This window comes from Pelmatolapia mariae, linkage group LG20 (genome assembly GCF_036321145.2).
Source record: "Pelmatolapia mariae isolate MD_Pm_ZW linkage group LG20, Pm_UMD_F_2, whole genome shotgun sequence".
Lineage (NCBI taxonomy): Eukaryota > Metazoa > Chordata > Actinopteri > Cichliformes > Cichlidae > Pelmatolapia > Pelmatolapia mariae.
This window is the reverse complement of record NC_086244.1, coordinates 17,615,607-17,631,609: the sequence shown is the minus strand read 5'-3', so window position 1 is coordinate 17,631,609 and position 16,003 is coordinate 17,615,607. Positions and strand designations below refer to the sequence as shown.

General features: G+C 43.0%; 1 protein-coding gene across 1 annotated transcript in view; it reads right to left on the bottom strand.

Annotated features, from left to right (window-relative positions):
* Nucleotides 1-1,346: 1,346 nt before the first annotated feature.
* The window catches only part of iqsec2b (IQ motif and Sec7 domain ArfGEF 2b), a 29,609-nt gene continuing 14,952 nt past the window's right edge, over nt 1,347-16,003 (bottom strand). The window contains exons 3-15 of the mRNA XM_063464551.1: nt 9,464-9,758; nt 8,996-9,313; nt 7,676-8,730; nt 7,403-7,564; nt 7,003-7,125; nt 6,726-6,892; nt 6,432-6,571; nt 6,216-6,341; nt 6,010-6,109; nt 5,761-5,922; nt 5,407-5,601; nt 5,133-5,182; nt 1,347-4,835 (exon numbers count right to left, since the gene is read on the bottom strand). Of these exons, the coding sequence (XP_063320621.1) occupies nt 3,660-4,835; nt 5,133-5,182; nt 5,407-5,601; nt 5,761-5,922; nt 6,010-6,109; nt 6,216-6,341; nt 6,432-6,571; nt 6,726-6,892; nt 7,003-7,125; nt 7,403-7,564; nt 7,676-8,730; nt 8,996-9,313; nt 9,464-9,758 (4,069 nt within the window). The 3' untranslated portion in view covers nt 1,347-3,659. The remainder of the gene's footprint in view (nt 4,836-5,132; nt 5,183-5,406; nt 5,602-5,760; nt 5,923-6,009; nt 6,110-6,215; nt 6,342-6,431; nt 6,572-6,725; nt 6,893-7,002; nt 7,126-7,402; nt 7,565-7,675; nt 8,731-8,995; nt 9,314-9,463; nt 9,759-16,003) is intronic.

Below are 16,003 nucleotides of genomic sequence, written 5' to 3'. Positions count from 1 at the left end.
TATCCCAGCTGTCATAGCGAGAGACGGGGTACACCCTGGACAGGTCACCAGTCTGTCGCAGGGCTAACACACAGAGACACAGACAACCATTCACACTCACATTCACTCACAGATTCACACCTATGGGCAATTTAGACTGACCAATTAACCTATCCCCACTACTGCATGTTTTTGGACTGTGGGAGGAAGCCGGAGTACCCGGGGAGAACCCACACAAACACGGGGAGAACATGCAAACTCCACACAGAAAGACCCCGGCCTGATGGTGGAATTGAACTCAGAACCTTCTTGCTGTGCGGCAACAGTGCTAACCACCGTGCCACTGTGCTGCCCACCTGGATGCTACATCCCCTCCTAATTCATATGGAATGAATCACGTGAAAACTTTCTTTTGAAGGCTCTATATGCTTTTAGTAAATGGCCATCAAAACTTTTATATGTTAAAACTATCTGAACTGACTGTAACATCATTCATTGTTAATATACCTGTAAAAATCACTTATTGTCATTTGGTCTGGTTTGGTCTCAGGGTGTTTGTGTTGCTTTAGAGTTTTGGTCTTGCCAGTTTCACTGTTCTTCTTATTCTCTTAAGTCTTTTTTAAAAATGTATTACTCCTAGGTATAATTTTTGATTTCTAATTGATATTCTCTGTTATTACACTTACCCTCATTGGTCAGTTTATTAAGTACAATTTGTCTTAAGAACTGCCTTAATTCTTTTCTGGCATAGATAAAAATGATGATAGCATCCCACAGTGACTGCAGATTTGGAGCTTTTCTGGTTTCTAACCTCTTCAATGTCCCCTTGAATCTTGTTTGTGTGAGCTTTCTTGTCTTTGCATTTAGTTTGATTTTCATAATTCCTGTTCTATGCTGAGAGGTTGTCATGTTTTGTTTCTGCTGTTTCCACTTCCCCAATCAGGCTCCTGTGTGCAGGTCGTCCTGCCTTGCTCTGTTTTGTCAGATCATCTGTTGTTTGTCATGAGTTCTCCATAAGTTTCCCATGTTCTTTGTTAGTTTTTGTTTCTGTAGAGTTTTTTCTCCCCTCACATTTTGTTGCATTATGGACTTTTATTATCAGATTTGTGATAACACTCACTTCTTGTTTTACATCATGTTTTTGTAGCTGCATTTGGGTTGACTTGAGAACTGAAACGTGGAACGTAAACTTTTCCCCTTTGACTTTCATTAATACGTATATTCCTCTTTATCTAGGAACGACAATGCTGCTTATGTTGAATATTTGGTGGCGAGGTCTGTTTTAATGCACGTACAAAATACACACAAACACACATCACATCACTGCAAGGACACTTTAATGTATCAGAAGCAATAAATATTCACATCTCAATTCTCTATTCTTTCAGTACACATAGTACATACACAGAAAAAAACAAAACTGTTTGCTTAAAATAATATCCATAAGTGAACTGACATATAAACTTTTTTTAGGCTTTAATTTAAATCATGTTAACTCATTCTCTCACCCTTAGTCTGAAATGATAAGAAAAGAAAAAGAAGTTGATATTCCTTTTGGCCAACATCTCATATCCCTGTTTTTTATGTACATACTTAGTGGCACTCACATGCACGCACCTGAATACAGAATGGGAGCAGTTCATCCCATAGTTAAGATAAGAAGCCTATGTATATTATAATATGTACATTCAGGTTTATACAGTACAATCTATTCAATAAGTGCAGATATATTCATGCAAATAGAGTCAAAAAGGACACCATAAAGAAAAGAGTAGCCAACACATACTTATAAAATTCTTCATTTAATACTCCTGACTCTCTCCAAAACTTCTTAAAACCTACTTTTGATGATTCAGATCATCCAGAAATTTGGCATATTCTTCCTGTAGCTTACATCACCTGCATTTTTATTCTTCCCTTGCTCAAATATTCACGTCTGAATCCGATTATACACGCAGTTTTTCCTTTGTAATCAGTGGCACTGAAGGTAATCTACATCAGTGCTCAATTTTTACTTCAAAATCTGCAGTAGCAAAAGGAATGACACTAACACGAAGCCCACAGAGAAGAAGAAAAAAAAAAAAAAGAACAGGAAATACAGTATGCACCTGTAGGCTATTTTACATTCTTGACTCTTGTTATGGTTTCTAACAAGAAGCCCTCAGCAAGATGCCAAGGCATCAGAAAACGGTAGCAGAGATTTCTGAAAGTAGCAGGAGAGGGAGGATTAGAAGAAGGCCATTTCTGACTTAAGACATCACGTGTGCAAAAACCACAAAACTTCATGTAAAAGCGTGCTTGTTTCAAAACAAAAAAACACACAATGAATAAATCTGATGATCGCGATATGGGGTACTGCATATGCACCCTGTATGAAAAATTCACCAATTTCTACGATCATAATTAAGCCTTTTAAAATACTGGGAGAGTCATAAGAAAATAAAAAAGGAAACACTAACTCAGATTCATTCTGTAGATTCAAGTTTTTGTAAGTCACACCATTCAAGAGGTTGTGCCCCTGCTTGCAAACAGAACAGAAAAAAAGAGGAATGTTGTAAATGTTCAAATTGATTTGAACAAAAACTAAACCTCCTTCTTTATCCTGAACAGTCAGTAATACTAATCATTAAAAGATGAACTGAATAAAACCATGGTACTATGAAAGGAACTCACACTTCACATATCTGAATACCCTCAACTGGATATGGCAAAGTGAGGGAATCTGTATGTGAATATACTCTCTAAAACCATGTACAAACATCTGCTGATATAATTACTCACTGATCAAAACAATTATTGGACAATATTCATCATACTCATGGCAGGTATATTATAATATCTATAAAACAGCAAGAAGCTTCATAAACATTCAAAATATATTATTATTTGTCTCATTGATTCCCATACCCCACGTTGCATTAGAAAGCCCGGTGACATCTGTTGACATGTGAAAGACCAATAAGCAAAAGACTGTCAGAAAACAGTGCACTGGTTTTAGAAGTTTTAGACAAAGCAACATATCTGAGGTCTTCTTTTAGAAAAAAAAAAATGCCTGTCAGCAAAGCGTAACCTGCAAGAATGAACAGAGACATCATGAAGCTAAGTAAATTATTGCAAAGTCAAGGGGCAGGTTTTAATGCCAAACTCCGCTGGAATACATTTGGTGGTTCAGTCCTTATTTACATGCCCACGTAAGCAGGTGGATACCTATGGTCTCCAGTTTCCCAGTGCCACATTATCACATCTTTGTACTGTACATGTAAATAGTCTCATACAGACTCAACTAGACTCCAAACAATTAAAACTGAGGCAATATAGCTAGATATAGATTTAGTTTCATCTTAAATATATGGCTATAGACTTCTCTGATTGTGTGTGGGAAACGTGTGGTGTGTGTTTTTGTGTAATGTTGCACGTGTGTGTGTTTCTGTGGTGCCGGTTCAGGTTTCAAGGATGCGTCCACAGGCCGTGCCGTTTAACTCTAATTGTGCTTTCTGTCTCCGTCTACATATGTGGAAAACGGAGGTGAAAGTAACAGAGACGGAGCAAACTTCGTTTCCTCTTCTCAGTAGCGCTGCTGCTGTTACTTTCTGTCCTGGCAGATTTGGTTCTAGGCCTAGCTCTGCCCATCTCCTCCAATCTATCATCTGACCTTTGAACTCTGGAGCCCCACATCCTGCTCACACTACGGTACTTATCCGGTTGATAGGCTTGGATTTGGAGCTGCCCCCTGTACCGGTCGCTCCAGCCCCTGTCACCTGCGGCCCCTGCTGAGGCTGCCCGGGGTGCTGGGGGGGGTGAGGGGAGAGAGGTGTAAGAGGGGTAAGGGGGGACGAAGGGGGGGGTAAAGGGGAGTGTGGTGGGGGAGGGGGGATAGAAGAAAGAGGAGGGTACTGGGGCAGATACGGGCCGGCGGAGGCTGCGTGATGCGCATTGACGGTAGCGGATGGTAGATTGTGGGGCAGAGTGCCGAATATGAAGTGTGTTTGATGGGTGCTGTGGCTGACTGGGTGTGGTGTGTGCGCGTGTCCTGGGTGGGTTTGGGAGTGTGCGTGGGGGTGGGAGAATGACAAGGTTAGTGGAGGTTTGGTACCAGGGCCGCCGGCTCCTCTGACAGAGTGTGTGGGCTGCACGTGGTAGAGGGCGAACTGTTGGTTCTGGGAATGTTGGGAGAGAGGAGAAAGGGGGGGGGGACATCCCACCACCATGTTGGTGTAACGACCCGGAAGCCCATGCTGGGAGAGCTGGGAGAGATGGGCCAGCTGTGGGTGCTGGGCGTGCGGTGGGCCAAGCGGTGGACGACAGGGTAGAGGGCCTCTCTGTATAGTATGAGGGGGCACTCCTGGCAAAGGAGGAGGGACAGTTTGGACGTGGTAGCGATGGTGATGGTAGTAAGGTGGTGGCGGCTGCACGGTGCCCGCGTGACAGTACTGTGCGTGAAGTGCCTGGAGCTTGGAAGCCCCCCCCTCCAATTGGCATAGAGATGAAGGGGAGTGAGGAGGGGGCCCTCCCGTAGTCGGTGGGGGGACAGGTGCGGGGTATTGTGGCCCCGGTGGAATAAGGGGCCCTGGTGGTTTGGCGCGTTTGCTGCCGAATAGGGAACCCAGGAAGGAACCGCTGTTGTTGTTGCTGCTCCCCCCAGGGCCGCTCCCCGCTCCTGCTCTCTCTACACTGCTGGAGACTCCCCCAGCTCCTGTCCCAGCAGTGGTATGTTGCTGCCCCGGCCCACCCCCCACCCCCGTCCCGGGGCTCAGGATGGGGCGATGAGGCCGGAAGTCTTCTGTTCCATAGCAACCAGGAAGCACACCTGGCAGTGGATAGCGCTGGTGAGGCTGTGGGCTGCTAATGATGGAGCCCTAGAAGATAAAGTATCATCGAGTTTTAGAATAAACACTAGAGTCTTGCAATACATCCCGGTTCCCGCTTATTATCACACACAGGAAATAATTGTATCTGGAGGTGGAAAACATGCTAGGGTAAGTATATACGCACATAGTCATGCAACAGGTGTCAGTCCAGGACACACACACATGCATGTACACGCACACACCATGTACATACAGTACTTGCTCGGGAGGATAAAGAACCAATGGGGGAAAATGCAAATCTAGTGGAGGTTATAGGTCTAATTCTAGTCTTACATAAAGACTTACTTCCATTGTACTGTCCAGAGAACCAACACTGTTCCTGCGACCACGTTTCCCTGTACCCCACCAGGAAGAACCAGGTTAGCAAAGCATGAAAGATTGGAATATTTTTTGCAAAAAAGGCAAGAGTTGCATAAGCTGTGTCTGACTGTCAGACTTAGCAAGAAAGAGAAACAGGCTGTAGCAATAGAAACAGAGACCAAAATCATGCAACCCAATTCATCCCAGCTGGTAGTAATGAAATCAAGCTGACCCTGTCTCTGATGAGGCAATGTCTCACCTGTATCCGATAGGTCCCTGAGAGAAGAGCTGAGCGCTGTGCGTTTGAGACCCTCACCAACTGAGCAATTGTCATCAAAACTTGTTCTTCCCAAGGTGCCATTCACAACATCGCTCTTCACACCTACGCCTCCTCCAACCACACCTCCAGTTAGCAAGCTGGGCCGCATCACACCTTTCTGTTTCTCCAGTTCCGCTGCACATTTACACACAGGGCACAGAGGGATTTGAAATAAAATTGAGGTTTAGCACAGAGAAGAATGACCAGAAAGGATGTGAAGAAAACGAAACATTTTGACTGACCAAAAAGTAACATTATGGTTTACAGGAAAGGCCAGCAGATGGGGCTACTTACATTCAACTCTGTATTTCTCCATTTCTTGCACTTCAGCAATACTCTCCCTGAGGTCGCTAACAAAGCGGGTGCGGTCTTGCTGACTGGGTGCCATAAACACAATAAGAACCTTCCTCTCTCCACCCAGGACTGCTGAGGTCAGACGGATGCCATGAGGGTAGTCTAGATGGAAAAAAAGCAGAAATTAATCCTCTTGTCATCACAAAATGCACTTAAGAACAGTTAGAAGGTGCAGAGATTGCTTCTTACATGAGTTCTGGAACATGTGCACTTGCATCTCAACCAAAGGGAAAGATTGTCTGAAACTATAAGTCACTGAGGTTTTCTTCTTCTGGAAGATTTTTGTCACCTAGTGCACAATAGAAATAGTATAATGAATTTTTTTAACAGGTACTTTAAGAAAAACTGACCTCTTATCTGCCACATGATAAAAAAAATGATAATGTAAATCTTACCACGAGCAGGTCATTAAAGAGAAAGACCTCCCGCTGGTGCACTCCTGTCCTCTGAGGTCTGTTAGGGTCAGGCACCTCATAGAGCTGGCAGCAACACACCAGTCTACGATGGGGAAGGGACAGCACCTACATAGACAAACACAGTACAAATAAATGACAACTTTTAGCTAGATAGAACAATATATTAAAAAGCTTTGTATTACAGGATAAACTCACAGGCTTCTTGCCCACAATGACTCTTTCCACTGCCTGCACTTGGGACACGTGGTCATCATTGGTCCTTAGCTCCCATTTCTGTATTCTCTGGTAGATCCCAACCAGCAGGTCTCTAGGTATGTCCTGGCCATTGTCTACACCTTGAGTGGAACCAAAGAAAGCTATTTTAGAGTTGTCACACAGAAAACGTATAATCTAGAAAACTCTCACAACTTTAGCCATATTTTAAAAGTTGCACTATGTATTTCATGAGCTCATGTAGAGGGTAATTTGATCTTTTCTGTCCAGCAGCACCTCTCAAATTCTTGATGAAATCCTCTAGTTTCATTTTCCTCTCAGGTTTGACATTGGGACTGTACATATCTGTGTTGAGGAGGATTATGGCGAAGGCCAAGATGAAGATGGTGTCAGGATTCTGGAACTGTCGAACCAGGGTCGGATTACACACACAGTATCGCTGACTAAAGACAGAGACAAATTTTGTGTGAAAAAATAAAACAAAAAGATTATTTTCATTTTGATGCAGCATCCAAACAACTGAAATGAATTCCTTTAGTGATCTATAACAAACCTGAATGCCTCTATAAGCCGCTCTACTTTTTGGGCTTCTCCTTGAACTTTAATCTGTGCCTGGAACTTCCTCAGAGCATCATCGATGTCCATGCCTGAGAAGTCCATCTCATCCACCACACAGCTGAAACACACATGTCAGAAGTTACAGATGAAACGTCTCTACCGTCCAACTTGGATATTAAGAAAAATTTATCCTATATATGGGCAGGAGATTAAAGCTGCTTCAAGATTGCATCAATTTAGAGTTGGCATGAAATATGTGAGATGGAGTGTGCATATACACTGGCATATTTTTGGGCAAACTTTCTGAAGTTACAAATGTAGATGGATTTGGATCATTCAGACATCTGTGTCTGACATGTTTTAATATATTACAGCCGTCTGTCTCAAATACTCACTCTAAAACATCTTTGTTGAATTGTTTCTGTCGGTTTCCCAGAAATTCTCCAATCATCTGCCTGCTGAGACCCTTTCTCTCCAGAATGAAGCGAGCAATGCCAACAGGAGTGTCAGACACAAAACCTCTTTCTATCAGGTACTGGATCCCCTTCTCTGGTTTCCTGTTGAAGAAAAACCACCAAGGACTTTTCTTTTTGCTCCAGTATTACGACATTCGATATATATTTCTCAGTAAAACAGCTACTTGTGTTGTGTTTCTTGGTACATCTTACTTGTTAAATAGATTAAGACCAATACGGTACTGGCGTCTCTGCACCACGTCACTGTTGAAGGGGGGCGAGTCCCAGCTATGGCGGCTCTCCCTCTGGTATGTCTGCTTGCCCAGAGGAGGCAGAGGCTCCCGCAGGCTGTCCTGAGATGAGGAGCCTGAGCTGCAGTTGACTGTCTCATTAGAGTTGGTCGTGGAGTTGAGTGAATCATTGTCTCCATCGGAGCAGCACGGCTGCTCCAGGCCCCCAGGGGGCAGAGCTGTAGAGGAGGACGACGACAGAGGGGTGGTAGGAGGCTGCTGTGGGGACGAGGATGATGAAGGTGTGTCAGGGTACTGATGGTGGTGTATAGGGTGGTGGTGATGGTGGTGGTGGGCTGCCACCTGGTGTGGGATATGTGTGGGTATGGGTCTGCCAGGAGCTCGAGTCTGGCCCTGCGCAGCTGCTGTGGAGGTGGTTCGAGTACCTGTGTTGGGGGAGTGTTTGAGGGTTCCCTGAGGGGAACCTGCACCCACACCTGGCTCCTGCTCAAAGACCAGCGTTCTGCTCAGAGAGCCTCGGTCTGAACGATCACTCATGTCCACTGAGCTGTCGCTGGGCGGCTCAATAGTGAGGAGAGGCAGGTGTGCACCTCTGAGACGATAGTCTCTACACTCTGTACACGGGGTGCTTCGCCGACTGTTACTGCTGCCGCCTCCCTCAGTGTCCCTGCTGTCCTCTCGCCCTCCCACACCGCCACTAGGACCCCAGTACTCTGTATCTGTGCTGCTAGGTGCCCGGTCAAGGGACAGAGGGGAGGATGGCATACCATCATCCATATAAAGGGTGACATCACTGTACGAAGTAGCTGTACTGTCACCATGCATACTGAGTCCTCCTCCAGCACCCCTGCCTCTTTCTCCCAAACCTCTTTGGGAAGATGGGTTGCTGCTGCTGCTCCACACACACTCCCCAAAGTCTTCACTAATCCCTCCACCCTCCTTGCTGCCCTCCTGGGAGTCATCGCGACCTGCACGGCAGGTAAGGGCATCATCTATGGAGTCAGCTAAGGATTTAACCTAGAGGGAACAGAGGGTGAGCTGTTATGATCGCACAGTTTTCACACATCTAAAAGCAAAGAGGAAATTGTCTAAACATAAAATGATTTATCAGTAGTTTGCTTGTAAGGTCTAAGTTTGACAAGACAGGGGATGCTGGTGAAGTTTGGTTCATTATAATGTTTCTTTGTTACTTTCTGTCTCTGTGACTACCTTCATATTATGTAAAACTTAGCATTAAATGAACTTGACGATGACTACTGAAAGAAACTCACAACACTCTTACCTGCTTGGAGAAGGAGTCCTCTAAGTGGGTGTAGTCTCCTGTGCGGTCTGGATCAGGAGAGTGAGGAGGCCCCACGGCCACACTGTGGGTGAAGTTCGTTTGTGTCTGGGCCTGCTGCTGAGGCTGTCGCTCATCAAACGAATACTGCAGTCTCATGTTGGACAGGATGATGCGGCGCGTCATGCGGCTCTCTGAAGCTGAGCTTCTGAGGCGCTCAAAGTTTTTGTTCATGCGATACTGTCTGAAGGCTGTCTGAATGGTCTTTGCTGCTCTGCGACTTACAAAGGAGCCACCATATTTTCTCTCCAACATCTCCACCTGAAATAGGAGAGGGTTAAAAAAACACAAGGTAAAGGATGAAATCACAGTCTGAATGCTTTGCACCCATACTGCTCCAGTGAAAATATGTTTCCTACTGCTTACTGCTTTCAAAGAACACATTTACAAATATATTCTTGTGACTGATACCTTCTTATCCTGCAGATCTGTTGATAGTTCATAGCTGTCCGAAAGAGCCTTGCATCTCTTGTTCTCCTCTTCTTCTTGCTTGCGAAGAGCCAAACTTGCAGGTTGGTGGCGTGTTCGCAATGCCCAGGCCAAGCTGGCTGAGCTGGAAGCTGTAACGCATGAAGGGCCCCTGGAACCGGAGGGAGCGTTGCTGCTGCTGTCACTGTAGCGCTCTGAGCCTCGAAGGTAAGGCGTCTGGCTGAACGAGGTGTCTTTGTGGGTGCCCGTTTCTGGACACTGGGATTCCCCTTCCACACTGCAGAAGAAAAAGGAGCAGAAGCTATTAGAATGACTCACAAGCAGCTTGACTAAATATTCCAAAAAAAAAGACTGTGAAGTGTGTTAAGTCTTAAATGGAGACTGAATGAAAAATTCTGTAGGATAGACTTAAAAACATACTAACAAGGACTTACGTGTAAACCTTTGAGCGGTGTAGAACTAACCATCTCTTAGTGGAGCTCATGATGAACTTATAGAAAAGCAATATTCTGGTTACTTTCAAGCAGTGCCAGTCCCGAGACCTGACAATATTGCTTGCCTGGAGAATAAATAGGTAATCCAACAGACATAAAAGGTCTCTGTCATGTATCGTCTTTCTTAAGAGTCCAGAGGAGTAGTTAATGTACTACCAAGCGTTTCCAAGGTTAGTAGTGTTTATGCACTTTTGCACTCTCCTTGTTTGACAAACACAACAGTAACCAAATAAGTGCCAAATACCAGCAGCACCATACTGACAGGAAAAACCAGGTTATTACATTAGCGTTAGCTGCACGACAGGCACCATCAGCTTAAATACTGGAATTAAATGCACGCAATTCCTTCCAAACTCACTCACTCAGTCCATTATGCGGCTGTAAATGCAAGCAGTTAAGAGTACCGTCGTAATCCAACTGAATCCTATTTCCAGTCAGGATAGCAATAACAACAAAACCTCTCAGATATCAGTTAGTCCCAGAAGTCCTCCAGTGTCCTGTTATCCAGATTTGATGAGACAAAATCCACCCGAGTCAATCACTCAGTGTGTGTTTGGGAGAACAACTGCTGTCACATGTCCCTGCCTACATTTCCTTCTTGTGTTAGCCGCACCCCCTTCAGAAAGTTGTGTCCTGTCCCACAACAAGGCACAGAGTGTGTAGCAAGGGTCAAGGATGTGTGGGAGCATTAGAGTCAGCAAGTGAAACAGATTTTGGCAGTAAAAGACTGGTTGTATAGTGTTAACCTTCAGTATTGTTTAAGCTCTGCATCACACATTAATTCACATGACAGAAACATGACTGAAAAATGACTCTTTTGACCATTTTAGGTTTGAGTGGGTCATTCAGTGTCCTCCTCCCTCCCTCCCTGAGCTGTCGCTGTTCCATTGGATCAAAGAGACTTCCTGTTGTTAGAGTTTAGCTGGTAAAAACAAGACAAGAAAAGTCTACACGGGCAACAAGGAAACTATTTTAATTTGTTTTGGTTTTGATGTTGTAAGCGATACTGTTGAAATTCAAGCCCTGCAGTTCGACAGACTTAGAGTCATTGCTGTCGCCAGAAGGGGAAAATACCGCATAGGACAGGGTTTTTAAGAAGGACATCCAGTGCCTTCAAGCAAAACATGACCTAGCTAATTTACTGTTGAGTCTAACAACAACTCTAAGAAAAGCTTTAATATGTTGCATAACACAAGAGTCATGTTGAAACACAGTTTTAAAGAAGCAATTCTGACATCTACAGGATAGCCCATACTACCACAGTTAAGACAGGAACCACATATATTATATTGTGAATGTGTAATAATATATTATAATTACACCGTGCTCAAGAAATTCATCACAATACCAAGCTATGCTTTGCTTTCATTTTCAACAAGTTTTTGCGTATATCTCCTCTTTCTCTGTGCAACATCGTTTATCATTCCTCCTCCTCTGCTCCTTAAATAGAGAAACTGAGAAGCGGGAGGGGGTTGCTTGGTGACGGTTGCTGTGGGACCTTTGTGGGTGGTGAGGCGGTTGTTAGGAAGAGAAGCGTGGTTGCCATGACAATGTATTGACTGTTATCACCATTTCGGTGGGTGTTGAAGATGCTCCACAGGTTGTGAATGACGGTCTACGTAATAGTTGCCTTTTTCTGAAAACACTAAAAGTAAGATATTTGTAAAGAGTGAATCATGAAATTACTGTATGGTCTAAACTAGCTATTTTCGATAGATCAATCTTTGGATGAATCGTTACTATATTTATGTTGGTTATTTACACATTGTCTTGCATAACCTGTAGGAATATGAAATTCTGTCTAATTCAAAGCGGCTTCAGTTGGCTTCTTTTAAGGAAACTGGCCACACAAGTGCCTCTGCATAGCATCAACAGGTAGACTACTGTATGATTTCCAGCTGTGCACGTCACTTGGAACAAATGCTACTTTCATTCAACCGCGTACCTAAAATATGAACTGAAAAGGAATATTAGAGAGCTACAAGTCCAGTTCCATATACCTGTCTCTGAAAAGGCATAGCTGATCCCCAGATTTTAGCTTTTAAGCTCTTTTAAACTCATTAAAAAGGAAAATCTAAAAATGCAAACCAAATGTAAAGGTGACAATTTCTCCACTGCCACCAAATAAGAGATCAACTATATGAATTATGTGACCATATCACTGTGTTTTTCATTTGCACAGACTGTATGCTATAAGACGGGTGCAAATATCACAGATTTATGTTTCTTTCTTTGAGCGTGGGGAGAACATTTGTCACACTGTAAAATACCCAGGTTGGTGAAATATTAAAGAAAACATTTTTAAAAAATTCTCCTATCTAGGTGCAGTGCAACCCACGTCCAACTGTGCATGCAATGCTCCCTTAAAACTCTGGCTATTTTTATTTTCACCTGAAAAAAAAAAGATTTTCTCTCAGATTCAGTCAATAACAGCTACAAAACAATAATGCCAAACTGCACAAGCTTTGGCTCAAATATGCGAGAGATATTTGGGAGACTTTTGAAATACATAATGCAATTTCTTTTTGCCCTCATCAGATCACAATAATGTTTTAAACCCTTCAGTGATTGCTTTTTTCTTACTTCACAAATAGCCTAAATAAAATCCTCAGAATATGTCACTAAAGCAGACACTGATGCTATCAAACCTGTTCTAAAACTGAACTGAAATGCAACCTCAACAAAGTTTATGCAACAGAAATGAAGAACAGCAGGCCAAACAGAAATGCTACACTTAGGCAGCCTCTTTACTGAATGTGCAACTTTCAAAAAACAAAAAAATGACAGCTGGTTATGTTTTACAGTTACTGCCTGCTGGTGCAGGGACCTCCCCAGAGGGAAAGAGTTTAATTTGGAGTTGCCTGCAGTAAGAGCCAGGCAGTAATATGCGGTAAGAGACAAGACCATGATATCTGAGTAAAAAGTTTGTTGTATAAAACATGAGTGTGGCCATATCGCAGCTGGCATCTGAATCTCATTATTTATGTAAGAAACACTGTATTCCTGTTACACAGAGAGGCTCTCTCTAGAGGCTTCCGCATAAAGACCAGCCCAGGGTTTTACTACCTCCTATCATTTAATTGGAGATGGGACAGATGGCTGGAATTTCATAAACAGGAAAGAGATTGCTGATGGTGTTTAAAAAAATTACAGAAGTGGGTTATAGAAGTGAAATTGATAACAGGGCAGATGAGGGAAAGTGAAAAGTGTATGGGAGCATGCGCTGTAAAGGACAATGCCAACTTCATGCAATCCCCCGCCTTTTTTCCCTTCATCATATAATATTGATGTGCTGACAGTGTGTGTATGTGTGTTTGCCTATGCGCTTATGAGAGAACAGCAGTAGGTCCGACTGTGCTATCGAACCCACAGCAGGACATGGAGGCTGAGGGATTAGCCTCTCCGCTGTCTGCAATGAGATGCCATTAATTGCATCGATCTGAACGTTGACTCATTTCCACCTGAGCATAGACTCAGCGCAGTTATCTCATATCCTTTCTAATCTCTTCATCTCTGAGTTTTTGTGTTAATTTTTCCATTTGTCTCCGAGCTTATTACCCAGTATAACCCTGCCAAGCTAAATGTGGACAACGAAGGATAAAAAGTGCAGCGCAGACCTTCAACAAGATCCAAGCTAATTACTTTGGAGATGTGATGTGATAATATTTGCCGTTAATTTCAGGACTTAAAGAGATCAGAAACCACAGAAATGAATCCTCAGCCAGAGCAGTCAGTATTCTCTTTCATGGCCAAACCGAAAGGAAACAATAAAATCATTCATGGGTCAAATCGGAGCATTCCTGCACCGCCAACACTCTCCAGCCATTTCACCATCTCAACCCATGAGCTTCCCATCGCACACATGAACACTTTACACTTTCTTCCTACTACCTGGAGCCTCCAGTTCAAAGCCCAATAAAGACTTACTGGATGAAAATGTACAACTTGTTTGGAAGGCTGAGAATTGGCAGCATTTCCTAAACCTTAACTCATCAGATAATCTCTGGTACTAAAGCAAAAAAGAATGAAGAGATAAGTGTTGTATAAAGAGACAGGGTGACAAGATAGTGTAAACTTTCATTGGAAACTGACTTCGTTTTCTCATCTCTTATTACACTTGCAGTTTTTCTGAGCTTGACATCTGTTTTTGAAACTTCCTTTTACTGTCAAGCTCGACTAATTCACTTTCAGGTTGGGTACAGCTGATTTGGCATTTAGCATCTTGTGAACACACTTCAAAGTGCCGCAAAGTGCTGACAACTCCTGCTACCAGGCATTTAAACTAACATGCCAAACATTTGCAAGGGCGTTTTAACTAATTTACTTAAAGTCATTTATTTCAAACAGACCCCATCTGGCACACGGCTATATGCTTTCTTTGCAGTTCCTCAAGAGCAGCACTCATAACAGTGGCAGGTTACCAAGACTTCTAAAAGTATGTGATCTGTCAGCTGACTGGCATTTACACTCTGTCACACAATTACCCGTCAGAGCCCATTTATATCCTTTCCTTTCCATTTTTCAGTTTATCAAATTGAGTTTCCTTCAATAAAATTGCATCTACTGAAAACAGACCCCCATTTATTATCAGTTCCCGCTGCCGCCTGTCTGTGATGATTAAATATCACCGTCTGTACACACAGCAGTTAATCCACTGTACAAGCCATGTCATGAATTCGCACCACTGCATTGTAGGCCGCCAAAAGCACACACCGGTGTTACAAGTTGTCTCATACAGTCTCATACAAGTCTTTTTGGGGTAGTTTTACATGTAAAAGAAAAGTGAAAAAGCTGAGTTCTTACCATGCTGCTACTGTCAGAGAAAGTCCCACACTAACCGGAACACCGTAATAATAAACACACCCTCTCTCGCTCTCTCTCTGCATACACACATGCTGTATGTGCAGGGCTCTCGCTCACCCCGCAGAGCTGTACAGGCTACATTCTTGACGATCCTTTGACAGCTATGAACTTCCCTCTCCCTGCCCAGCTTTTTCATCTCCACCCTCCTCTACCAGATCACTCACACGCTCACAATCACTTGTACTCCACACGAGCAAACCAAGCAAATAAAACACATCAAAACACAGGAAATAGAGACACAGAGACGTGCATTCATTTATTGAAGAAAAAGAGGATAAATTAAAAAAAAAACATAAGAAATGAGTGCTGTTTCATCTTGTGCTTTTGTATTTTTATGGGTTTTTACAAGTCTATGAGAAGCAAGTGAAAATGAAAGACACATGGACAGTGTGTTGAAATGAGATGGGCAACATAACAAAAGACATGCATGTTAGTTTAATCACTGATTAAACTGGCAGTGGGTGTGAATGTGAATGCCTGTCTCTTTGTGTTAGCCCTGTGATAAAACTGTCTATCTGTCCGCAGTGTAATCCTGCTGGAGCCAACTCCGGCTCCAGCCGTGTCGTGACCCTGAATTGGATAAGCGGTTAAGAAAATGGATGGATGGAGAGTTATATGCCACAATATTAGTAAAAGATAGAGCGGGAGGCAAACAGTGACACATTTTAAAATGTAATCTTCTATAGAACGATACTACAAAATACTAATTCTCCTTAATATACTTTTATAAAAGAACCTTTTAGGTTCTTTTATAAAGAGTAAATAAAAGTAAATAGTGATGGAATACAAGGACTTGTAAATCATGAAAACTGTACACAGTAAACAAATAAACTGCTAAAAATGTTTATTGCTTTTTGAAAAATCCATGCTTTTGAATTTGAGGCCAACGACAGACAGAGCAGCAGCATGTTTCACACTGTGATGCATCACCATTTCTTTTAATAAAGCCCTCTGTAAGCATGTGGGAACTGAGGAGCCCAGTTGCTTTAGAGCAACACAGGTCCCCATTCTTTCTTTATTTCATCCACTCCGTGGTTCAAATCTTCCTCTGTCGTGTTTTTTATTTCTGAATGCTCTAAATGTTTTCAACAGGTCTAAACTGCAACAAGCCCATTTTAGAACTCATCTTTCACTGTGATGCTATTAATATACATGCAAAATGTGG